The sequence below is a fragment of the Vulpes vulpes genome, chromosome 5 (genome assembly GCF_048418805.1).
Source record: "Vulpes vulpes isolate BD-2025 chromosome 5, VulVul3, whole genome shotgun sequence".
Classification (NCBI taxonomy): domain Eukaryota; kingdom Metazoa; phylum Chordata; class Mammalia; order Carnivora; family Canidae; genus Vulpes; species Vulpes vulpes.
In genome coordinates this window covers 129014734-129041381 of record NC_132784.1, presented here as the reverse complement: position 1 = coordinate 129041381, position 26648 = coordinate 129014734, and the positions used below count along the sequence as shown (strand labels likewise).

Sequence of the window (26648 nt, the reverse complement as noted above, 5' to 3'; positions counted from 1 at the left end):
CTACACACGTGCATTTTGTCTTGAACAAAGCAGCTTCCCAGCAGAGCACCCTGACCAGGTTTGTCCTACTTCAGCTCCATAATCCAATGAAACGGAAATGCTCCCAGCACCACTAGGTGGGGATAAAAGTCAGAGCCAGTGGATTTGGAATTGTAAACCTGATTCACAATGATGTCTCCAGAGGTTTTCCTCCCATTATTATCCTGCTGCTCTGAAATTCTAGTTAAGTGAACATATTACTCCTGATACTTTCATTAGTCTTAGAAAATAAATGCTATGCAAAAACATGCACGAAACTGTGAACTTACTTTCTTCCAAAGAACAAATCCTATGATGTACAAAAAATCTCCATGAAATAAGCCTCATATTGAGGTATACAGAGTTTAATACTTCTGAGGTTTTGCTGGCTGAGAAATTAATTTCCTGCAAATTCACATCTGTATTTCATCTAACTCTATGCTTTCCTGTTTAACCTACATTTAGATGCAATGTCAAGAGTCCAGAATATCATGTTACTTGGAGTTCCCCTGATTTGCTGGGTCCCACTGCTGTGTCTCTGATCACTCACATGAGTCTTTCTGCCTGGAATCTGCTGTACCATCGTGCGTGTGTGTGTGTGTGTGTGTGTGTGTGTGTGTGTGCAAGTTCAATTACTCACTGAGCTCAATGCTGGGAATACAATAATGCAGTCTCTAACTCAGGTCCCCATCTACGTGGTAGGAACAGCCGCGTCAGCGCTGAGGGCAGGGAGCCAGCACAGAAGACAGGGCTGTGGGAGAGGTTCCTAAGGAAATGCAGAGAAAACCCTCCCAGCAGCCCGGGGATGGGGGTGGGGTGGGAGAAGCCTTCTCTCCTGTGAGTGGACAGTAGGGCTGCAGAGGTAATAACAGTGGAAAGGATAGAAAAGCAAGCTGAGCAATGGCCTGAGGGTTTTGGTACACAATACCTTCAGCAAAGCTATTGAACACAAGGACATAGTACTGGGTTATTGGACAACTGGGTTAGGATGGTGAAAATGGTGCTTTCTGGAAGGCTGAGGACCCATGACTTCCTTAATCCATTCCAAAAGTGAAGGCGTTGGCACTGGAGAAGATGTGATCAACACTGCGTTTCCATTAATACCTAATGGCAGCACATGGATTAGCTGTATTCATGGATTACAGCCCTGAGCCAGGTTCAAATTCTACTTCTTCTTTTTACTCCTCCAGTGACCTTGCACAAATGATTTCCCTCTCAGTGCCTCCCATTGTTCACCTCTAAAACAGAATTCATGAGACTTTTACGTCCAAGAGTGGCTTCAGGAACCAATGGAACAAGGCTAGTGTCCTATTTCACATGGGGCTCTGGTGGGGCTGAGACAGGGTGACTGAAGCAGGAGGCAGGAGGCTGGTGCAGAAACCAAAGCAGGAGATGCTGAGTGGATGGTGGAGAAGCAGGGGGTGGGGCAGTGATGGGACACAGGAGGCAGGAATCCAGAGGGTGGACATGGTCCAGTGAGAGATGGGATGGGAGCCCCCAAGAAAGGGCGGGTATCCAGGGAGGCTCTGGTCTCCATCACCAGCAACCAGGTAGACAGAGCTCCATCCTCACACAGGAGGTCCTGGAGGATGGTCAGGTGAGGGCATGACAGGTCATCAGAGAACATCCAGCCCCTACCCCTGGTCTGCCTGTCTTCTGAGATGCAGAGGGCACGTCTCTGTGGCCCTTGGGGACATTTATTTTACACTCTGGTCTCACTACAGGTCCCACAGCAAGACCAGGTCTCAGTTACTTTCCTGTCTCCATGCCTGCTGTGCTCCATGTCTGCTCAGTGTTCTGAGAGCAGAGGGAGGGACGAGAGGAAGGGAGGGCTGAGCTTTTGAGCCCCGATGTCCCCTTAACCCCGCCAAGTGTGTCAGATCATGACTTCCAGGCTCTTCCATCTAGAAAATGTGGGAGTCTGTACCTGTGACAGGATTGCTCTGGGAGTAAAGGGCACTGGTCACTGCTGTCGTCAGCTGACAGACACATCATCCAACATCATTTGCATTAGACCTTTTACATTGGGAGGAACCTGCTCCCAAAGATCCCTGTCTGAGCCAGAAGCTCCCAATCCCTGGAACAGCTCTGCCCACATCACTCTGTCCCCAGCCCTTGAACCGACACTGGGCCAACATGGGCTTCTCCGTGGCTCCCGACCCCACTGGCTGCTGGTGCTCTCCCTCCTCCCAGGGTCTAGCAGGCCACTGTGTGGGGAAACCAAGTTTTGTCCCCACAAAGTCCAACCTGCAAAGGCACTGTCCCCACAGAAGGGACCCCTGAAATGCAGAGCCGGGGCTCCCCCTAGTGGTTGGGGAGCCCAGAGATCATCCCACAGGACCTGGGCCTAGTCCCTCCAACCCCCAACTAGGATTCCTAGCACCATGACCCCTGATCAGGGTGATGCCAGCAGGAGCCTGACTGACAGAACGAGGGTCAGGGGACATGGGGTGTCAAGCTCTGTGAGTATCAACAAAGTTGCAGGAACAGTATTTTAGCAAATCACAGCACACATGCACACTCAGCAGCCTTAATGAGCTACCTGGAGAGGAGGATTTTTTACATTCTGATGATCATTAAGCTTATCAGCTGACACTAAGTGTCATGTAGTACCAGTCTCACTTTTGCGGATTTTCCTTTCTGCAGATGAGGAGCTGAGAAACAGTGGTGTGAACACTGACTCCAGGGCTCACAGCCAAGACAGGGGGGAGGAGGGGAGGCAGAGACAGCAGAGATGGCCTGGTCGCTGGATGCTGAGCCTCTGCAACCCAGCCTCCTCTTGCTGCATCTAAAGGGCACAGATAAGCTAGTCTCTGAGGGAAACACTTCATGGACGCCAGGAATGAAGAGAGACCCTCAGCTTTCTCCTCATCAGAGAGATGCCCATCACCTCCTTAACAACGTGACCCTGTGTGGTCACCATCACATTTCTAAAATCTTGGATGTCAGATAAGAGCATGGGCAGTGTTTATAGAGAACATGCATGTGTATTTCCAGGACCAGGAACTGGGGGATCAGATTCCCAGGGAAATGCTGACGCCCAGCAGCAGAGCCTTGAGGGGTGGGGGACAGCCTGGGTGTGACAGCCAGTCTGGGCAGCAGTACAAGTGCCCGTCACTGTCGGGGGATGAATTAGTGCTGTGGCTGCAAGCAGTGGTACGAGCAGCACAGGGGAGCAGTGAACTGTAGGGACAGACACATGGGCTGACAGGAATACTATGCCATGTGTATACACGTAAATGTACACTATTCACCAGCAAATCTCTATGGTTTTCACAGGTACAGAGGACACCAAACATATCAGTGTTCTCATTTGAGGCTGGGAAATGGGGCCCTGCAAGGAGGAGCCCCTTACCTAAAACTGCCAAGCATACTGAGTCCACACCTGGAAAAGCAGGCTTCTGGCCTGGTAGGTCTGGAGACTTCCCTCCTCCAGTGGATCCTTTGCAGTAACAAGGCATCACTTCCCTGGGCTCCACCCCAGAGGACTGTTCCTATAGGACCCTCAGTGGCCAGCGGTGAGGGGGGGGAGGGCAGAAGTCAGCAGAAGGAACAAGCCAACTACTGTAGTTTTCAAGCCTGAAGCTTATTATTGAAAACAATTGGGGAGTGGAACAAGGTCACAATGTGCATTCAAAGCAACAGCTCAGTGAGGACAAAATTAATCCCTGAATCACAAACATCCAGGCAGGTTACGTAGGGCACAGGCCTCAGAGCCTGGCCGACTGGAAGTTCTCCGTGTGTCTTTCCTAGCTGGGCAATCTCAGGTGGGTGACTCCACTTCCCTAAGCCTCTGTCTCATCTGCAGAATGGGATGAATGACACCTGCTTGCTGCTTGCAGGGAGGGAATCAACATGTACAGTGTGTGACACTTAGTAAGAGGTATTTGTTATTATTTAGGGGATCAATGATTTCCTTTATGACCTTTAAAAAAATTAGTCTCAAAAAGGTAAGCATCTATTAATTCAGTAGAAGAATATCTCTTTCTGTGTGTCTCTCTGTCTCTCTCCCTCCCTCCCTCTTTCTATATATAGAAAGGTGTATATGTGTCTGTTGAGAATATATACAGAGAATGGATGGTGTCGTGGGTTTTGGTATTTGTTAGACTTGGGTTTGAATCAACGCTCCATTACTTACATGACCCTAAAATATCTTAGGATTCCAATAGGCTGATCTGTCAAATGTGATTGTTATAACTACCTTGACATGTTATTATGAGGAAAAGATTGTTATACAAATCACTTCGTACATAAGACTGGCAATATTTATTTACAAAGCAATTAATTTGGCCCAATCCCTGGCTCATGGTGGAGACAGAGAGCTTGCCTGGGATAGTCTGCTCTCACAGCTGCTCCTGGGGCAGCCTCCTGTCCCCTGCTCACGGGGTCCCTGAGCACAGGACGGTCAGCCAGCGTCCCTGCTCTTCCTCACTCCCAGCTTCTGTGATGACACTTGGTATTTGTACTTTGTAATAACAGCCATTCTAACAGGTATGAGGTGCCCCGTTAATTATGAGTTGGTTTGTATTCCAAGAATTTCAGATAAACAACATATAGTTTTGTAACTTGTGTCCCAAATATTATGTATTTGTGCTTTTTTCCCATTAACTCTCGCAACCCTGTGTGAGGCAGACTTTTGATTTGAGAGGAACAGAATTACTGTATCACACTGGTTTGCTATGTGCACATGTGCACGCACACACACACACACACATCCATTTACCCTGAGAATAGCCAAATTGGACCAACATTGCTGATTCTAATTCCTTCTAATAAAGCAGGCTCAATGATTATCACATTAACTCACCTTTTTAAAGGCGTCCTTGGTGAGGAATGTCCAAAGCCTGTCGTTATCTGTTGACTGAGAATACTCATGTGTACCTCACAGATTTTATTATTTTCAAGGGTTATAAACTGAGATTAATGTTTGAAAGGGGCCTGATCTCATGCCTGACATGTGGTAGGTTTTCTGCATGTAGTGACTGAGCTTGAAATGCCAGGTCCACTCAATGAGAGGTGCACACAGTAGAGAGGGGATGGAGCTCTAATCCTGCCTCAGCTGCTCATGGTCCTGTCATACTGAATGAGTCACTTGCATTGTAGGAGCTGCTTTCTCATCTTTAAAGATGAGGAACAATGAGGCTTCTGATAGGAAGGCTTTCCTTTTCTTGGGGAAAGATCTTCCTATACCCTGTGGTCCTTCTAGCTGGACTTAGAGTCAAAGTGATATGAGACAGATTAACAGGAGAAAATCAAGTTTAACAGGCAGACATATGGGGAGTCCATACAGACATGGAAATTCCCAAGAATTTGGAATAGGCAGCTTTTATAAGCTAAGGAGAGAGGCAGGGGTCTAGGATATAAAAGGTCCAGGCGCAGGAAGGTGAGAGGAGAGCCCAATTTGGAAGAACAAGGCTGCCCAATGATGCAGATGATTCCTTAGGCAAAGTGGAGTCTCTGTTAATAGCCCTTAGGCCTTGGTTTTATTTTATTTTTTAATATTTTATTTATTTATTCATGAAAGACACAGAGGAGAGAGAGAGAGAGAGAGAGGCAGAGACATAGGCAGAGGAAGAAGCAGGCTCCATGCAGGGAGCCCGATGCGGGACTCCATCCCCGGTCTCCAGGATCACGCCCTGGGCTGAAGGCAGGCGCTAAACCACTGAGCCACCCAGGGATCCCCGGGCCTTGGTTTTAAACATGGGGTTACTTGTCTAACAAAAAGAAATTATTTTTCAACAGTTTTTTTTTTTATCAGCACAAAGTGTTATAAAGGTATAAACTGAAGATAAAAGAAAAATATTGTATGCAGTCCTTTCATCAAAATATATCAGTGGCTTTCCTATTTTGGGGTTTCTGGGCCTGGCCAGTTCACTAAGAGTCGACATCACGTGGAAATCCAATTTATTTCCTGTGACCTAGTGAAGAAGTAAAACTGGATAAGATCTCATACTCTCCCATGGTCAGAAGGGAGCTGTTGCAGGTCAGGGAAAGCAGGCCAGCCTCTCAGAGGTTAAATGAAAAGGTCCAAGCTTCTGCTCTGATCCACCTGCTTCTCCCTTTGGGCTGAGGTTTGGGGCCATCAGAACAGTTGTATTCATGGCAGCAGCAGGATGACTTGGGAGGACAGGAAGTACTGCTCCCTCCACAGCCACCTGATTTCTCTCCTCCTGGGGACCACGGGGTCTTGCTCAGAACCTTCCACTCTCCACATGACGGTAGTTGGGGGGAAGCCTCGGCTACTCTTTCTATGATGCTCAAGAGTTTTCTCCTATTACTTTTTAAATGTGTGTCTCTCTTAGAAAAATATAACCTTTCAGTGTCACTTGGAGAAAAGCACAGCTGCACCACAGCAGGAAGAGAAGCAGAGGAAAGGAAAACAATTGTTACCTGTTGAAATGCATTTCCAGATCCAGGATGCACCCTCTACACTCTGGGGTGGTGAGTAAGCAAACTAAAACTTAGATACTCTCCTGTCCCTGTAAATGCTGCCCTTGACCAGAAACTGTCTATCCCAGCCAGCCAGGCCCCAGACACCAAGGATCTGTAATGATTCCCCTGTTCTACATAAGACCAGATCTACAACCCCAGCCAATCAGCCTAATCCAGATTCTCTCTCCTCATTCCTGACTGACCTGCCAGCCTTTTGAGGAAATCCCTGACCTCCCAGGCCATCCTGCCTGTTCCCCTGGGCTGCTTCTAAGGCTCTATGATATTCCCTGTTGCCCTGAATCCTTGAAGAAGAGTGCTCCACTGCTTGTGAGGCCCTGAGCTCCCCAATCCATGGATTGTTCTTATTTTAATAAGGGACATCAAGTCTACAGATTAAATGGTTTTACTTTTGTCATTTGAGACACCCAGGAGAGTATTTGGGAGTTTAGGTAGACTTCACTACACACTGAAGGCTAGTCATGGCCAGCAGTTGTTTGCATAAAAACAATAATTGCCTAAAAACAAAAAAGGCTGATGAAGTAAATTAAATTTATTCTCATAAAAATATAGATCATTGTGGATTATCCCTTCATATGTAAGATTTTCTTATTGGTAGAAATCTAGAAAACTAGAAAGAAAGTTGTTACCCAATTTCTCACCACCCACATAGCTCACCTTCTATATTCAGACTCTTTCCAACTGTCATTTTCTGTGCAGATGTCAACCCCACTGGCACTTTCTTTTCCACTTACCACTTTGGCACTGCTACCCTAGACACCTGCTGAGGGCCTGAATGATGGCTCTAAAATATTCTTTTAGCAGAATATTCTAGTCAACACCCCACCAACTCAGTACAACCCCAAAGCCTGCATTTTGGGACACTTGAGCCTTGAATGTTGGTTATGGCTCAGTATGTCTTCCTTTCAGTTTTCACCAAGAGGAGGAGCTCAGGAGCTGGGTCTGATAGTGGTTGAGAAGGACCCAACCTTCCTTCCCCAGCCAAGTTCACTTTCTGACTATCCTCAATGCCTTCTCTCCCCAGGCTCACAAGCTATAACTAGCATTACTAATTACCATAACTACACCCAGGAGGCCCTAGTATACTGGGTACAACTAAAAATTAATGTTCATTTCAGTTGAAGGTAAATACTACCTTGACTGAATTGAATTTTCATGTCAGAAAGTTTTTTTAGCTGACCCCTCCTGAGGCCCTGCCTTTACCATTTCTGAGGATCTGACACTGGAACTACAAGACCTGATCCCGCCCCCTGGTCTGCACTGCCCTCAGGCTCGATGCATGCTTCTTCCTCTGGCTGCACACACACACACACACACACACACACACACACACACATACACATTTTCCAAGACTGTAATATTTTCTGAAATTCTACTCTATGAGGACCCTATAAATTACCTTACTGCAATCAGCCCAATTTTGAGGTGAACACCATTCCCCAACATTTCTTGAGCATTTTCTATGCATCTGGAACACCCTACGTGCTTTGCTCACGTTCCCTGCTTACTCTGCCTGCAACCTAATGAGGTCCCTTTTGACATAAGAGGGAAAGGAGGAGAAACAGCTTGCCCAAGACTATACAGCTATAATGTTTTTTGTTAGGGCATTTAAATCTTCTGATGAACCCTTTAGGAGAAATACTCCAATGCTCGCTTGGGGTGGTGGGGGCGTGGACTACTGTCTTTTCAGCACGGATCTCTGCTCTGTGCTTGTCCCTGCTTCCTGAGCAGGATGCATACCCATCACTCTGTTAGTACCAAATGGCCATTTGATGCTTGAGATTTGTGTCCAGTCAGATCTGGCTAACATCACCACCTAATTCTCTGTAAGCATTCAACCTTGGAAGAGTTATAAAATGTGAGCTATTCCCATTTCTGAATGGTGGATAGCAATATTTATCCCACAAGGTAATTTTCAGGATTTAATCAAACAATGAGCAGAAAATAATTAATATGGTGCTCAGGTGTAGTCTATGTCCAATCAAAGAATCCTGTTATCACTGGTGATCTCTTTGCATCAACATTCCTCAGTGTTTTTCAGGGCCCTGACCGTCCCACCCCTTGTGATCAGACCTGTGCCTACCCTACCCTCTAGCCCCTCCCCATCCCTACCTCAAGCCTCTCTCTCACCAGTACCTTCAGGTGCCTCAGTGAAGCGGAGGCTCAGACTCTAACCTGCCCTCTGTCACCCACCCAGGCAGTATCCTCCCAGCAGGTGCAGCTATGAGGTCCCCCTTGGCTTCTCTCCACCAGGTGGGAGGAAGAATCATTCTGTGTCCCCTTACCATCCTGTGCACTCTCGTTTCCCCATAAGTCTTGACTCCCTCCCTGCTGCAGGTGCGTGGGCACCTTCAGGCTCCTGCCACCACCTCACAGCTGTCCCCCTTACAGGTGGCCATGCTGAGACCAGGCTGGAGCAGCCTGCTGTAGTCATGGCACATGAGAAAAGCTCAGCCTCCCTGCTGTGCACAGCCAATGTCAAGGCCAGCTATATCCACTGGTACCGCTACCAGGAAGGAAAAGGGCTCCAGAGGCGCCTCCACCTGGCCATGTTCCAATCAGATGTGCAGTGGGATTCGGTCCTGGAAGCAGACAAAGTCACCGCCATAGAGGTCAAGGATGGCTACAGCTGTACCCTGTTGGTGCTGAAGCTGGAGAAGAGCGATGAGGGCATGTACTACTGTGCTGCCTGGAAAGCACACAGCCACTCACTCTGCCCTGGTCCCCCGCGCAAAAAGGTCACTGACTCCGGGCCCTTCAGGCCTGGCACCTTCCACAGCCTCTGGGTTTCTGGAGTTGTTCTGGGGTCAGCCCTCGGCAACCAGACTCTGGCGGGCACCCCCTCAGCAGGTGGAGCCCTGGAGGCTAAGGAGCCCCTGGTGCTCAGTGTCGCTCAGACCCAGGGAGCTGTCCAGCCTGGAGGGACTTTTCTACAGATTGTCAGGAGCAGTGTTTCTGAAGTATTTGGAACAGAAACTGTGCTGCTCAGTGTAGTAGCCACTAGCCACTAGCCACTAGCCACAGGTGGATACTCTGCACTTGAAATGTAGCTTTATGCTAGTCCAAGCTGAAATGGCTGCTTATGTAACATACAAACCATTATTTTGAACATTACAAATTGAAAGTTAAATATCTCATTAATAATCTCTATATTGATTGCATGCTTGAAATAGCTTCAGATACCTTGGATTACTAATTAAAAATGATCCTAAAGTGAATTTTACTTCCTTTTTTTAAAAAATTTTTTAAGGTAGCAGCTGTCCCTATACAATGTTTGTTGTTGTTGTTGTTGTTGTTGTTGTTGTTGTTATTTACAATACAGTACTAGCAACTTTAATACTAACAGAAGGTTTGGCTTTTACAAATCTAAAACAAGAAAAACAGAACCAACCACTCCTAAAGTTACTGATACCTTGTCCTTGTCTAATGTTGCTCTTAAAAATGAAATTAAAATATACGTATGAGTTAATGATGGGTTAATATCTGCAGTGCTTCTAAACTTAATAGGGGTACGCCACTGATATAAACATTACAAATTTGAAGGTTGTTATATCCTAGGGTAATCATGATTTCTTATGTTTGTCCTAAAGGTACTTTCATTAAATCATGATCTGAATCTTAAATTAAGACCTGTCTATCTTTGGGAACCTTAACTTTTCTGCCCCAATATGCTCATAGGTACATATTATTTTCTCAGTGATAGAGCTAAACAATCCCAACACTGGATTTTTATTTCTGCCATCCTTGCTTGCCTGACCTAACTTTTTAGAATGCATAAATTTGCTGAATCCTATTAGGATGCACTTTATTACACAATAATATGGCAAATATATAATTTGACACCTCATTGGTGATCACTGCTACAAGGGGAGATGTACATAAAAGTCTAAAAGAAGACCACAGATGATAGATATTCATGCATTTAGTATTTGTGCTATTTGGTTCATGCTGAGCCAAATACAACCTATACTTTTATTATAGTCATCTATTTGTCTTAACATTTGGCTCAATTCCCAGCTTTAGATTTGCTAAGACAATTATGTTTCCTTATGTGTCAAGTTTTAGACAATTATTAAGTGCTTATCTTAAGAGAACCTGGTTCTTAAGTATTTTCTAACACTAGAAATTGTGTATGCTAGAAAATGGGGGTTATCTTGACAGTGATATTAAAATGCTAGAATCCAGTCTTACTTTACTTAGTGAGTACATAAAATTATATCAATAATGATGACTATAGGGGCGCCTGGGTGGCTCAGTCCGTTAAACATCTGCCTTCAGCTCAGGTCGTGGTCCCAGGGTCCTGGGGATTGAGCCCCGCATTGGGCTCCCTGCTCAGTGGGGAGTTTTGGGGAGTTTGCTTCTCCCTTTCTCTGCCATTCTCCCTGCTTGTGCTCGCATGCTTTCTGTCAAATAAATAAAATCTGTGGGGCATATCCAGGAGGCACATAAATAGGAGGCACAGAACCATTTGGGGACATCATTGGAACCTGAGCAGGACCACTCATTTTGTTTTTACAGTAGCAGCAGAGAACAAAATCCAACAAGGAAACAGCGTAGTACACGTTTACAGCTTTAATTGGAGAACAGTTCCGCTTTTTTTTTTTTTCAAAGCTACAATGTTTATTTTTGGCTCCAATTGCTGACCCACATTTATTTCTACTGAACAGCACTCTTATACACTGACAATTTAAAAATCTGATTATCTGCCCTGAAAGATGTGCAAATAAAATATGATGCAAATGATGTCAAGGATGAAAGACTTTCTGGAGATTTGCCACAAAATGTTTGAACGCTGAGATTGGAAGTCACCTCCTGTTTCTATGTTGCTGCCCCACTGCCTGCTATTACTTCGCAGTGGAGAGTCAGGGAACAGAAGCTCAGGAAGCTGAGGGCCTACTTCTCAGCACCTTCCTGCATGGCATCTCTGGGGCTCAGCTCCTGTGGGGGGACATGATCCTCAGTGAGGTTGATGCATCAGCCCTGGATGAGACTCAAGGCCCCTTGCCTTCTACTTGTCCTTAAATACTACTGCATATGGGATTTGGAGTCCAGAGTCCCTGAACCTCTCTTCTCTCATGTGTAAAATGAGGTGGTTTAACTGCTATAATTATATAACTGATTTCTGCATAAAGCAAAATTACACAAATAAGATATCACTATGGTCACTACCTTCTTATAAAGGTAGTCAACTCTGTTGCTATAAGTGGGAAAGCAGAAAAAGCACTCTGAGGAGGTCTAAACTGAATTAAACTCATTTTCTTTTATTTATTTATTTTTTTATTGGAGTTCAATTTGCCAACATATAGCATAACACCCAGTACTCATCCCATCAAGTGCCCCCCTCAGTGCCCATCACCCAGTCACCCCCACCCCCCGCCCACCTCCCTTTCCACCACCCCTTGTTCTTTTCCCAGAGTTAGGAGTCTCTCATTTTCTGTCTCCCTTTCTGATATTTCCCACTCATTTTTTCTCCTTTCCCCCTTATTCCCTTTCACTATTTTTTATATTCCCCAAATGAATGAGACCATATAATGTTTGTCTTTTTCAATTGAATTTTCAAAGTCTATGGAAAGCTTAGTGGCATTAATGAACATGATTACTCAAAGTCTAAATGATCTCAAGGTTCACAAACTCCTCTTTATTCTCTGAGCTTCTGTTTTTGTGGTGGGAGATTTTTAATTTAGACATACCTTCTTTTGAAAGAGCCCAGCTAATGCTCTGACTCTCTATTAAAGGTCTGAGCCTTCCAGCATATGCAGGAAGGGGTAAGGATAGAGAGGCAGAAATCTATCTTGGTCTGTTTGGGGGATGTTTTCATTAAAATAAATTTTAAACATGAAATTTAAACATAAAGTTCCCCATTTCCTAATACAAGCAAACCCTCTCCTCTTGTGGCATCCTCTCAGGGCTTAACTCCACAGAGCATGACTCTGAGACCTGACTATTAAACTGACTATTAAACTTAGAGGGAAACTAGCTAAATATGAAGACACTCTCAGGAGAAGTCAGCCCAAGTCAATGAAATTACAAGTTTTCAACATGATTCCATATGACCTTTGAGATACACATAACTGGAAGGACAGTAGCCTTGGGCATGGAGCAATCAACCCTATGGTGGGAAACGAGGGGCAAGCCCAACTTTTGAGACATTTCCTCCATCTGCCCTTCTCATCTTGGCTAAGATGAGTTTCACCAAGGACACTTTGGCCACAAACACCGATGGCAGACCAACCAGAGGCCAACCAGCCCTCCTGTCCTAAGTAAACATTTGCTAATTAAATAGTCGGGGTTTTTTTTTTAAGATTTTATTTATTTATTTGAGAGAGAGAAAGAGAGAGAGAGAGAGAACAGCAGAGGGAAGGAGAAGCAGACTTGCCACTGAGCAGGTTGCACAATGTGGGGCTGGATCTCAAGACCCTGAGATCATGACCTGACCTGAAGGCCCAGGCTTAACCGACTGAGCCACCCAGGTGCCCCTAGATGGTTGTTTAAATGGATGATTCATAAAAACACCAAACGCTTCTTATTCCAATGGATAACACTGGGTATAGTGGTGACTACATTAATGTCTGTTGAGGTGAGATTGATATTTTGAGTATTAGAGAGGAGCTCACATTACCTATCGGTGGGGGATTTTGCATAGATAAATGATCAAAATGTCCTCATAATTTGGGCTCAACTCATTTTCTTTCACTCCTGAGGTGGGTGAGACACAATGAGTTTGAAAAATTTGACTAACATTATGTTATCACGTTAAAGCTGATTAAGTTTAAGGATATCTTAAATATCATGATTTCATAGTAACATCCATTACCAACTGACCATACATAGTAGTACGGTGTAAAAGTTGATGTCCGTTACCTCAGACTCACCTTGTAAAAATCACAATTCTAAAAATTGCCTGGTAAACCTGGAAATCCACATTTCTGTTTTGTTTCGGGTACTCTTTATATTCAGCTCTGAGCACAGGTTCACAGGCACAGCCTGGGCCATAGGAATGGGGATAACTTTGGAGAGGTTAGTATTAAACATTAGAATCAGGAAATTTTTTGTCACTTCCACATTCCCTAAATTATCTCATAGACACATTGCATTGCTTTTAAATTTTATTTTTAAATATATTTTAAAAATAATTCATGGGGTCCTCAGTCTCGGGCCAAAGCAGTGATGGATTATACAGGTATGGCCAAGACTAAGGATCCAAACCATCCAGACAAGAAGAAGGAGGAGCTGCTTAAAAAGCAGGAAGATTAAAGGTGGAGCTGTCCCAGCTGCACATTGTCGAGGTGACAGGAGGTGCTGTTTCCAAGCTCTCCAAGAAAGGACTTAATTCACAAATCCATCACCTATGTTCTCACCATCACCAACCAGACTCAGAAAGAGAACCTCAGGAAATTCTACCAGCATAAAAGGACAAGCCCAAGGTATGAATATGTAGCCCAAGAAGACAGGTGCCATGCTAGCTGAACAAACAGGAGGAAAACCTAAAGACCAAGAAGCAGCAGTGCAAGGAGTGGCTGTCCTGGTGGCAGAAGCATGTTGTCAAGACCTGAGCACTGGTATCAATAAAACACAAACTAGTGGAAAAAAAAAAAAAAAGAATTCACCTGGCTCTTAATGCTAAAAATAACTGCATATTATTGAGCACTTAGACACCACATGTGAAATTTGGTAGTTAGAAAGGCCAATAACTGGCTCTGTCTTGATCATTTTTCTCTCCTCTTCTCAAACAACCTTGGCTTCTTTACAAAATAAAATCTTATTTTCTCTCCTGATTCCCATTAACTCTCTTCCAAGTTATAGACAAGGTTCATGCTTGGGAGAGCCCAGAGTAGCTTCTTGACCAGAGTATGTCTTTTCCTCTGTGTAGGATAGACACTAAGTACTACAGAGAGTGGCACAAATACTCACTCTTCTTATTAACACTGTACTATGACACTGTAGTATATGGCTTTCTTTAAGTCTCTTGTTCGCGTGCAGATGCAAGAATGAGATTGTCTATAATAGACTTGCACGCAGTATTGCTCAAAACTAGTTTCTTTCAGGAAAGTTTTTTGGGACTTTTATTGTCTGAAAGCACGATTTACTAGCTTTCATGGAACAGGTGCTAAAAAATCAGCCTCATGTGATCTTCACTTGGGACTAAGAAAAGATAGACTTTCAAGTAGGACTCTGTGTGTCCCCTTAGTTGGGGACATGAAGTTCTTTCCCAAAGGAAAGGCAAGGACGCTGAGGGACAGGAAGGGTGGATCCTCTGAAACCTGTTTTTTCCTCAGGATCGACACTCCCGTGTTTCTCCATACTGGTCTGTGCCCTCTTAGGCTAACCCCTATGGGTTCCACTAAGGAGAATCTTTGCTCTGATTGCTGTCAAATCTTGGCCAATCAAAGTTGAAGTTCAAAGAACCATCACTATGTCACCTGACACAAACATTCCTTCTTGGGCATTAGATTTCCAAGCATGTGTATCTGAGGTCCTGGGAGCAAAGAAACAAATATTTCCAGTGAGTTAATTAATATGAAAGGGAACAGGCACTCGCACCTGCACTCTTAGTTCCTGAGTATAAACCTCTGGTTCTGGGGTAGATGGCACCATATGTTGGCTCTGGGGAATGATGCACATCATCTGTCAAGGAGGCATCTTGAGCTCTCTCTGCTCCCACTTCTCAGTCTCCTGGTGATGCTCTAATGACTGCTTCCAAGCAGCACCCAGAAGATAAAGAAGACCATAGATGCAGCCTATGAGGGTCTGCCTCATAATACCTGGGACAAGGTAAAGAGAGGTAGCAGTCCATATGCAGGAGCAAAAGGGATAAATCAAGCAGATGATTAAATAAGTGAGTTATGTTTGTTCCAAATTTAGTAAAACAATTTGAGAAATAGGGGGAAGATTATATCTAATTTGTTTCATTTCACTCTCCACAAAGCCACCAAGGTCCCATGTCTAACAGAACAGGATGTGCCCTGTTCCTTTGGTAACAAAACAGGAAACACGACTAGTGTTGAGAGATTATCATTAAATTATGTGCTTTTCTAGTTGATAAACTAAGAAAGAGCATGTAGATTATTTGTAATGCTTTTGTTCTTTGGTTAAATAATGGAGTCTCTGGTATTTGTTGACTTAGTAGGTAAGTCAACACATAAGTCAAATAAAATAAATAATATAAAAGAGATCAATGTGTAGATATATGATTATACTGCTTTATGAACCAGTACTATGATGAATACAGTTCTGCATTCTTGATGTTCTTTAATACAATAAGCAAGTGTATCATAGTGAAACAACTCCAATTCTTATTAAATAATTGAGCCTAGAGAAATGCCTGCCACTTTCATAATGTCAACAAATTCAGCCTCATACATTTGTTATACTTGATTTATCCCTTCTGACCTTCCTTAATCTACTTTCCTGCCATCTATGAGTCAACTTTTAACTATTTCAATCACAAGTTGATCATTCCTAGCTATAGTAATTCTGCTGCCTTTATTTTTTAACTTCTAAATTAACTAGTTACAAAATAATTACCAAAAAATCTGTAGTTATATTCTGGAAATGGTAGTATTAGCATTTGCACTTCAAGAGTTAATGGATTTCTTTGACTCTACAATCTGAGAAGTTGGGATTTAAAGGTAGAGAATCATTTGTGAGTAATATAAAACACCATGGGATTGAAGCCAGGTCAGCTACTCAATACTCCCTGAAGGTGTCCATGGTGGGAAAATGGTGAAGCTAATTAATGTTGCATCCAAAATTTGAAACACTAGATGTCTACCAAAAATAGTGACTTCAAGGAATAAGCTTGAAAATACTAACTTGAAAAAAATAAAACAGCAGAGTATTGTATATGTGGTCATCTCTCAGATATGTGAATATGTATATTAATAAAATCAAGGTAAATTTAAAAGTTATGCTGAGTGAAGTAAGTCAATCGGAGAAGGACAAACATATGTTCTCATTCATTTGGGGAATATAAATAATAGTGAAAGGGATTATAAGGGAAGGGAGAAGAAATGTGTGGGAGATATCAGAAAGGGAGACAGAACATAAAGACTCTTAACTCTGGGAAATGAACTAGGGGTGGTGGAAGGGGAGGAGGGCGAGGGATGGGGGTGAATGGGTGACAGGCACTGGGGGGGGGCACTTGACAGGATGAGCACTGGGTGTTATTCTGTATGTTGGTAAATTGAACGCCAATAAAAAATAAATTTATTTAAAAAAAGAGTGGTAAAGCCTGTGATGGACAATTTTTATTTCCTTGAACTTTTTCTGATTTTTTAAATGTTTAAAATGACTTCCTATAAATTTGTTATAAAGATACACACTGTAAAATGTTAAATTTATACTTACCTATAAATTTCAGTTATAAAAGTATTCATAAGTCTATAATAAAACTAAAAGTATAAATGAGTCTATATATAAATGATCACTTAAATTATATATGTATATGTAATTTAAAATTATGCATGTATATAATTTCATATTTGCACATAATCATATAATTTTATATCTCTCTATTTATCTATCTAAGCTGTAGAGGAAAACCCTGTGAAAACAGTGAAAATAGACTTACCTACAGTGCTATAATAATGGAGGCATTTATTATTTTTATATATTTCCCTTTCCACAGAATTTTTTTATTGAGTTCTCATTTACTTATCCGGGCTCCCACATGTACCAGCTGTGAAAGTTAACATCCGTTTGTTACATTTCTCTCATTGGTACAGCAGTGACTGTCATAATATCAGTATCTTAAGACTGTTGAGAGGAGAATATGAAATAATATATATAAAGCAGAGTGCCTAACAGATAGCAAATGTTCAAAAAATAGTAAAATTAATGGTGGCTATTCCATGCCAAAATTACTTTTAGAAGTTCTTCAAGTATTGAGGTATATTTGAGACAGACAACAAGGTTTAGGCAGGTTTCAAGCCACTATCCACTCTACACACAAGTTTATCTGGTGTTATCCAAAACAAGTGAAAGATAGAAATTGAAATTTGGATTTTGTGAAGTTGTATCTGTGTTGAGATGTCCAAATTAAGTTTTTAAATCTATTCTACTGTTTGTTAATTTGGTATCCAAACAATATCAATAAAAATTCCAACAATGGATATAAATATTGAAAAATACTGCAATGTCTCACATTTCTCTGTCCTGAATCCACAAAGTGAAGGGTTTTACATTGAATAAAAGGATCTTCTCATTTGTACTGTATAAACAACTGAGAAGGACAGGGGTTTATAAAGGAAAATTAAGGCAATCCTTGCATCATCACCAACACATCAACCAACACTGTCTCCCTTGATCTTCTGGGCACTCATGGGTGTCCTGTCTGTCTGCAGCCAGCACAGAAGGGCCCTAGGGAACCACGCGACCCACCCAAGTCAGGCCTCACCCTTCTCCCCCTGACCTGAACTATCTGGTCATTAAGTTCTTATTTTCCTGTCTTCTCAGAAAGATGTCATTGCCAGAAACATTCACCTCTTCCCTCTGAGCTCATAGGTGCTCCTAGTCCTTTCAATTTTTGATGAGAGAGCAAAGAAATTATTTAATGGTGCATATTTATAGATCAGGTGTATAGAATTTCTCTTTTTAATAACAGTTTGGTTTTGACAGTTTAAGTAGGAGTAAACTTAAATGTTAATTTTCCAGATAAATATATAAAAAGTCCAAATACTGTGTAAGATGATATCTAGCCACTTGTACCAGTTAAAACACACCCTGATATATATTTAACAACAATGTAATGTGCTCAAGTTCATTTAGGTTCTGTAGCCAAAAACAGTACTCCCGGGTTCATTTTGACCTTGATATAAATTCACAGGAGAAGAAAATGTGGGTATTTACTATTGTGCCTGCTACAAGCATAGTATAGGGGTGTCCATATTGAAGGATAGTCAGATGAAAGACAGGCAGGAATAAGGGGTGCTGCCTTAAGAGGAAACCACCCTTAAAAGGATTTTGTACCTCTCTGGAGGGAGCCCACCACCTTTTCCCACCTGAACAACTACATGTTAGATAGATGAGCACACAGACAAAAACCTGGTTAGTTGACAGGTGCATGGAGGGTTAATCAGATGAAAACACCAACCAACAAGCCCACAAAAACCACTAGACTTAGAAATTCTGGGGGCAACCTTCCCAGGTCCCCTCCCTCTTTGAGAGCTTTGTACTGTCGCCCAACAAACTTTGCTTTGCTACACACCACTCTTTGTCTGGTCTACTTCTTCATTCTTGGAAGTGGTGTAACCAAGAACTGTGGGCATTAAAGGAAAAAGAAATCCTGCAAAACCCAGACAACCCACACAGAGCCTCTTCTCAGGTTTGTGTCAACCTGAGAGGCCTCCTTGGCTCGTTCTCAGGGCTGGCCAATGTAAACTTGCATTATATTCACACATTAGGACCTACAGAATCCAAATCATGTACTCTTTTTTTCCTTAACTGTCTAGAGATTTCATGAATATTTAACATTGCTCAGATCCAAAGAGGAAACCACTAAGTGCCAGGAAACATGTTGCTGTGCTGATAATATATATATATATCACAATTGTGATATATATCACAATTCTCTCTCTCTCTCTCTCTCTCTCTCTCTCTCTCTATATATATATATATATATATATATATATATATATATATAAAATCATCACATTTTTGCAGTATAATATTGATTTTTCCCACTGTGATATGAATAATCTGAGACTTAGAGAGGTGAAATAACTTTCAAATCCCTCATCCCATCTTTCTTCATCTCCATCAGTTCATCTGCAGCCATTCAGCATTTATTTGCTCTGTACACACTGGAGGAGAATGTGGACAGGAGCTCATACCCTCTCCTACACTGAAGATTATAGATCATTTCACACTGTAGGATCAGGCTACAGCCTAAGCAGCATACTTACTTCTGCACAAGCCTCAGATCCTCCAGGGCAGGGGGGTGGACATTAATGATCACAGAGTAAGGTGGAAAATCCTATCAGGACCCTTTTCCCCCAGGGTTCTGCTGTGAGCCTAGAGAGGACTGCAGAGGCCATTTAATCAGAGCTGCTGCTCTTTCTTAGGCACTGTTCTAAATCCCTTAGATATAATCTAGCTCATCCTGTGACAACACTGTGACATTGGCCCTGTCATAATTCACATTTTATAGATGAGGAGACAAAGGCATAAGGACATTATTTACGTTGTGCTCACAGAGTTGCCAAATGGAGATAGAGGGCTGGTTTCTGGCTCAATTTCTGTCCTTGTACGCAGGATACTATTCTGCCTCTGAAATACAAGCAGTAGAAATGGCATTTACTCTGTTGTTTCTACAGCCAAAGAGAAAACAAACTGTCATTCACAAGATAATTACCGAAGCAAATAGATGAATATCTATGCTGAGTCAGAATTTGAGCATTGTCTTCCTAGAATAGGTTTAAACATGTTGGCTGATTGGACTTTCAAATCATAAAACAATAAGCTATAATAGCAAACAATAAAACAGTATAAGAAAGAACAAAATATAAAACAAAATCCATAACATAGTATTTTCTTCTTTTTAAATAAAAGAAATTTATTTTTTTTAATTAATTTTTATTGGTGTTCAATTTACCAACATACAGAAAAACACCCAGTGCTCATCCCGTCAAGTGTCCACCTCAGTGCCCGTCACCCATTCCCCTCCAACACCCGCCCTCCTCCCCTTCCACCACCCCTAGTTCGTTTCCCCGAGTTAGGAGTCTTTATGTTCTGTCTCCCTTCCTGATATTTACAGTTATGAAATGAATAGGCATGGCTGTGTTCCAGTGTCAGGGGCAAGCGTCCTATTATAAATGTCTAAAAATAAAAGGTTTGTTTTTAAATTTCTTTTATTTATATTCATTTGGGGAATATAATAAATATAAATATAAATATAAATATAAATAAAAGAAATTTAAAAACAAACCTTTTATTTTTAGACATTTATAATAGGACGCTTGCCCCTGACACTGGAACACAGCCATGCCTATTCATTTCATAACTGTCTATAACTTCTTATGAGCTATATGGCAGAGTTAATGAAGAGTTAATGATTAATCACAACAGAGATCTTAAAGTAAAAAAGCTTAAATAAAATATTGTTATATGACTCTCTATTAAAAAATATTTGCCAGGCTCTGCTGTGCAAAATAAAGTTAGGGAATGAGTTCGCAACTATAACTAAAACTCAGGATGCAATAAGAAAAAAATAATGGTAAATTACTACATGGAAATGAAAAAAAAAAGCTTGCATAACAAAAAGCAGCAAAAGTTAAACCAAAGGACAAATTATAAATCATTAGGAAAGAATTGCAACCTGTAAAGCACATAAAGGCCAACTACCTCCAATATAAAAATACATTTTAAAAATGGAGGTAAAATATTTAAAATACCTATAATAAAAATGCAGAAGAAATGAAAACCCAACTTATGGAGAGAAACATAAAAATAGCCCTTAAAGATATAAAAAGATGATCAACTTCACTTATAATAAGATAAAGATCAATTAAAACTACATTAAGATATCATTTCTCACCCATGAGATTTGCAAGAATTTAAAATTTTGACAATACATTCTGTTGGTGAAGCTGTGGGGAAAAGCAGGCACTCATACATTGATGGTAAGGATGAAAAATACAACCGTTTTGTGGGGAAATTTGGAAATATCTAACAAAAGCTCTTATGCATTTACCTTTCAACCTAAAAAAAACACTTTTAGAAACTTAGTCTAAAGGTACAACTTTCAAAAATGTGAAAATATATATGGTCTTTCATTGTGTAACTGCAAAATGTTGGAAATGACAAAAATATCCAAATATAGAGAGATTTTTTTGAATAAATAATGGCACATGCACATAATGGAGGGCTAAACACCATAAAATAGAATGTGAGATATAAAATCAATTGTAATTATAATGGCAATTCACAACTGGAAAGTGAAATTTTAGAAATAATATCATTTACAGTAGCAACAGCAACAAAATAAAAAAACCTCTATTTAGAGGTAAATTTAACCAAAATGGGAAGGATTTGTATGCTGAAAACAATAAAACTTTATTGACAGAAGTCAAAAAAGAACTAAATAAATCTAGAGATATACTATGTTCATAGATTGCAAGATATACCATGTTCATAATTACAAAGCTAGACATTCTGCAAACTGATAAATATATTCAATGTAATCTCAACCCAAATCCCAGGAGTGCTTTTTCTAAAAAATCAATAAACTGTTTGCAAAATTTATATGGGAACACAAAGAACATAGTATTGCCAAAATAGTTTCTTTTTTTAATAAATTAATTTTTTATTGGTATTCAATTTACCAACATACAGAATAACACCCAGTGCTCATCCCATCAAGTGCCCCCCTCAGAGCCCGTCACCCATTCACCCCCACCCCCCGCCCTCCTCCCCTTCCACCACCCCTAGTTCGTTTCCCAGAGTTAGGAGTCTTTATGTTCTGTCTGCCTTTCTGATATTTCCCACACATTTCTTCTCCCTTCCCTTATATTCCCTTTCACTATTATTTGTATTCCCCAAATGAATGAGAACATACACTGTTTGTCCTTCTCTGATTGACTTACTTCACTCAGCATAATACCCTCCAGTTCCATCCACGTTGAAGCAAATGGTGGGTATTTGTCGTTTCTAATGGCTGAGTAATATTCCATTGTATACATAAACCACATCTTCTTTATCCATTCATCTTTCGATGCACACCGAGGCTCCTTCCACAGTTTGGCTATTGTGGACATTGCTGCTAGAAACATCGGGGTGCAGGTGTCCTGGCATTTCATTGCATCTGTATCTTTGGGGTAAATCCCCAACAGTGCAATTGCTGGGTCGTAGGGCAGGTCTATTTTTAACTCTTTGAGGAACCTCTACACAGTTTTCCAGAGTGGCTGCACCAGTTCACATTCCCACCAACAGTGTAAGAGGGTTCCCTTTTCTCCGCATCCTCTCCAACATGCCAAAATAGTTTCGAAAAGAGTTTAAACACTATTAAGCTACAATGGTCAAGATAGTGGGGGTATTTGTGAAAGCATAGATACATAGAAAAGACTAACAGAATCCAGAAATAGAGTAACTCATAAATGATTAGCTAATTCCTAACACAGATGCCAGGAAAATCCAATAGACAAAGAATAGAGGTTTCTACAACTGGTTAAGAAAAATTTTTCATGTATGTAAAACAAACAAAAAAACTTCTACCCATACTATACATCATATACACAAATTTAAAAATGCATTGGAGGCCTAAAAGTAAAAACTAAAACAATAATACTTCTAGATGAAAATACAGTAGAAAATCTCTGTGACTTGGGTTAGGAAAAGATTTCTCATACAAGACACAAAAAGCAATAATCATAGGAGCTCCTGGGTGGCTCAGCAACTGAACACCTTCCTTCTGCTCAGGGCATGATCCCAGGGTCCTGGAATCAAGTCCCACATCAGGCTCCCTATTGGGAACCTGCTTCTCCCTTTGCCTGTGTCTCTGCCTCTGTGTCTCTCATGAGTAAATAAATAAAATATTTTTTTAAAAAAATCAAGAATAATAAAAGAAATATTTGGTGAATTGCATTTCCTGAAAATTAACATTTCTGTTCTTCTCAAAACTGAAAATTGAAGGAAAATAGAAATTTCAAGAAAATGGAAAGAAAAGCCACAGATTCAAAGAAAACATTCTCCATATGTATATCAGAGGAAAGGTTGATGTCCAAAATACAGAGAGAAGTCCCAAGACTCAATAATGAGAAAAGAAATCCATTAAAAAATTGGAAAGGCATATAATGGGAATTTGTGCAGATCTCAACTGAAACTTACTTCTCTTCTTTTTTTTAAAAAAAAAGATTTATTTATTTATTTATTTATTTATTTATTTATTTATTTATTCATGCTAGACACACAGAGAGAGAGGCAGAGACACAGGAGGAGGGAGAAGCAGGCTCACGCCGGGAGCCCAATGCGGGACTCGATCCCGGGACCCCAGGATCCTGCCCCAGGCCAAAGGCAGGCGCTAAACCGCTGAGCCACCCAGGGATCCCCTTCTCTTCTTCTTTTGATAGAAGAATTTTAATGTAAATAGCAATTTACACTAAACAAACTAACAACAAAAAAAAAAAAAAAGGAAAAGGACACATGTGCTCAGAGATGTGGAGAGTTGGCAATGGCACAGCTCTCATCTTACTGTAACATCCAAAAAAGCAGGACACGCTGAAATTTGATACTTTGTTTGAACCCATCAGATAGATAACTAGGGTTTCAGGGTTAATGACTTACACAAAAACTGGAAACAGAAAGGCACTTGCAGGGAGAAACAGAATGCTCACCTTGGACACATACTGTCAAACACATTCATCTGGTAACAAGACTAAAGTGGACATTTTTAATGAAACAGTAAGAGCTGATTATAGACTAGTGGAAGAGTGTAAACCCTGGGGGACCATATATATGAGGTACTTCCTATCACCTTTTAAGCTTCTTCTCCAGGATCTCCATAAATTTCTTGCAGGGAATATCAGGGACAATTCAGAGAAAGCTTCCCAGGAGGGTATGAACAGCTACTGCTGAAATCCACTCAGACCTCATCTACCTCAATCATCACTGTAGGAAACAAGTGACTTCACCTGCAGGGGAAGGTGCTGGTGGAATCGCACTGCAGATAAGAGAAGGCAAAGGAAGTGACCACTGAAACTGCTCAGAACATCTCCCCTCTCTTCAAAAGTAACAAATTTTCACCTGTAGAAGAATGGGCATCAAAACTACAGCCTGAAGTAGGTGGGTACTTACTGCAGTTGGGGGAGGGGGACAAGGATTTAAAATATTCTACCGGTGTGGGTGCCTGGGGGGCTCAGTTGGTTGAGCACTTTGGCTCAGGTCATGATTTCTGGATCCAGTCCTGTGTTGGGTTCAATGCTCAGTAGGTAGCCTGCTTTGGATTCTGTTTCTTCCTCTCCCCCCTCATGCTCTCTCCCTAAAAAAACAAAATATTTTTAAAAAATTAAATAAAATGTTCTACCTCTGAAAAAAGAGGCAGGATTACTTGTGAAAGTACATCCTTAAGACCCAGTTTCACTGTATCTGGTTAAAATTGAGACTTCATAAAAATATCAGAGAATGTCTCCTTTCCCGATCTTTCACCCCCATGCTAGCAATTCCTGAGTAAAACTAACAGTGAAATAGAGCTAAAAGAGCTCCAAGAGACCTTTCTTCGGGAGCAGAACAAAGACTCAAAGACAAGTGAAGAGACAAAGACAAAGTACAACTAGAGAAATTTTAAGTGTCTGAAGTCACAACAACAAATTTCACAATTTCACAACTTACCAAACTTCAAATCCAGTCTAACTCCTGACCAGTGAACCCAAACCCTCATACTAAAGGCCTAGCAAGAAAGATGCACAAAATATATTTACCTCAGTATCTTCTACACCATACAACATGTTCGACTTCCAACCAATAATTTCTGAGGCATACAACAAGTCTAGAATAAAGACAGTCTGAAGACACAAAACAATCACCAGAACAGACTGAGGGATTACCCAGATGTTAGAACTATCAGGGAATTTAATATAACTATGATTAACACGTTAGAGATTCTAATCTAATAGAAAAGGTAAACAATATGCAAGATCAGACAGATCATTTTAGCAGAGAGATTTCGAGAACCAAAGGAAATGCAAGAAACCAAAAGTACTTAACAGAAATGAAGAATGCAATGAATGGCTCACCAGTGTATTTAAGAGATATAAAGAATTGGCACAAAGACAGGCCACTAGAAATTACACAAACTGCAATGGAAAGACATGAGAGAGAGAGATAGAGAGACAGAGACAGAGACAGGGAGGTGGGGGGGAGGGGACAGAGAAAGGGAGGCAGAAAATCAGAACTCTCCCCCTCCCTTGTCCCACTCTGATTTGAACCAATAAAGGAACAGTCCTTTAATAAGAAATGGCTTATTTACACTAATATCATTGGATGATAACAACCACATAGTGATGTGAGAAATCTGCTGATAAACTGACTTAGAGCCCTGTGTTGCAGGATGTTTTAGGGTAAATACTGTGGGCCCCTTCTCTGCAGTCTATGAGTCTTTGCTGTGTGTTCAGAGCACCACTTCCTCTTACTAAACCAGCCCTCAGATTTGCTCAGAGATCAGCCCGGTGTTCAGTCACCTCTGACAAGAGCTGGTAGGATGCTGCTCCTAACACAGGTTATCCTCGTGACGTCCCTGTGGAGCTGTAAGTGGCTTTACCCATGGGGGATTTCATTTCGTGAAGAAAGCTGGCAGAAAAAATGGGCAATCAAGTCAGCCCATAAGGGCAGAAAAAAGCCCACATGGCCATTCACCTTAGGCTGATAAATTACACCATTACCTTGAATTCTTCAGGAAGAACATGTGAACCTCAGACCCCAAGCTTTTCATTAATAGAGAACAATGAACACTATTTAAGATAAATGTCAAAATCTTGCTGATATTTTTGTTTTTCTTTCAGATACCAAGGCAGACACTTTAATAACCCAACTCATGCCATCCGTTATCAAGAAGCAAGGCAACACAGCATTTTTAGAATGCCAAATAAAAACAGGTGCCTTTAAGAAGAATGTATATATACACTGGTACCGACAGAAGCCAGACCAGCCTCTACAACGAATTCTGTATATTTCCTCAAATGAAAATGTGGTCCACGAACAAGGTGTTAGTGAGGAAAGATATGAAGCCAGGAAATGGAAGCAGGATTTGCCTGCGAGTCTCAGGATACACCGAGTTAATGAGGCAGATGCTGGGCTGTATTACTGTGCCTGCTGGGATACACCATATGGAAATGCTCCACTGCCACTGAACAAAAACCCTCCCACAACTCCACACCCCTGCAAACACTTACATGCTCCTTTCTACCTCCAAGAGGGACCTGGCTACTATCTATACAGGGCTTTCTCCTGCATTTGTGTCCTCAGGAAGGTCTGAGCTAGGAGTCCAAGGATGCAATCTGTGTTGTTTCTTTCAGTAGGTCACTTTATTATCTATTTACCTCTCTGGGGTCTAGGCTGGCTTTTGTTAGTGACCTAACTGGTATCCTAGTTAGTGTCCTACTTCTCCATCTATGAAAAGTTTCTGAGAAAGAAAGTCAAATCCAGCGTGCAAAATGGTGTGCTGACTTGGAAGGAAGGAAGGAAGGAAGGAA

General features: G+C 41.5%; 1 protein-coding gene across 1 annotated transcript in view; it reads left to right on the top strand.

Moving 5' to 3' along the window:
* Positions 1-2997: 2997 nt before the first annotated feature.
* LOC112908574 (uncharacterized) overlaps positions 2998-26648 on the top strand; it is a 41667-nt gene continuing 18016 nt past the window's right edge. Inside the window, exons 1-3 of the mRNA XM_072760175.1 lie at positions 2998-3174; positions 6321-6459; positions 8806-9171. Of these exons, the coding sequence (XP_072616276.1) occupies positions 2998-3174; positions 6321-6459; positions 8806-9171 (682 nt within the window). The remainder of the gene's footprint in view (positions 3175-6320; positions 6460-8805; positions 9172-26648) is intronic.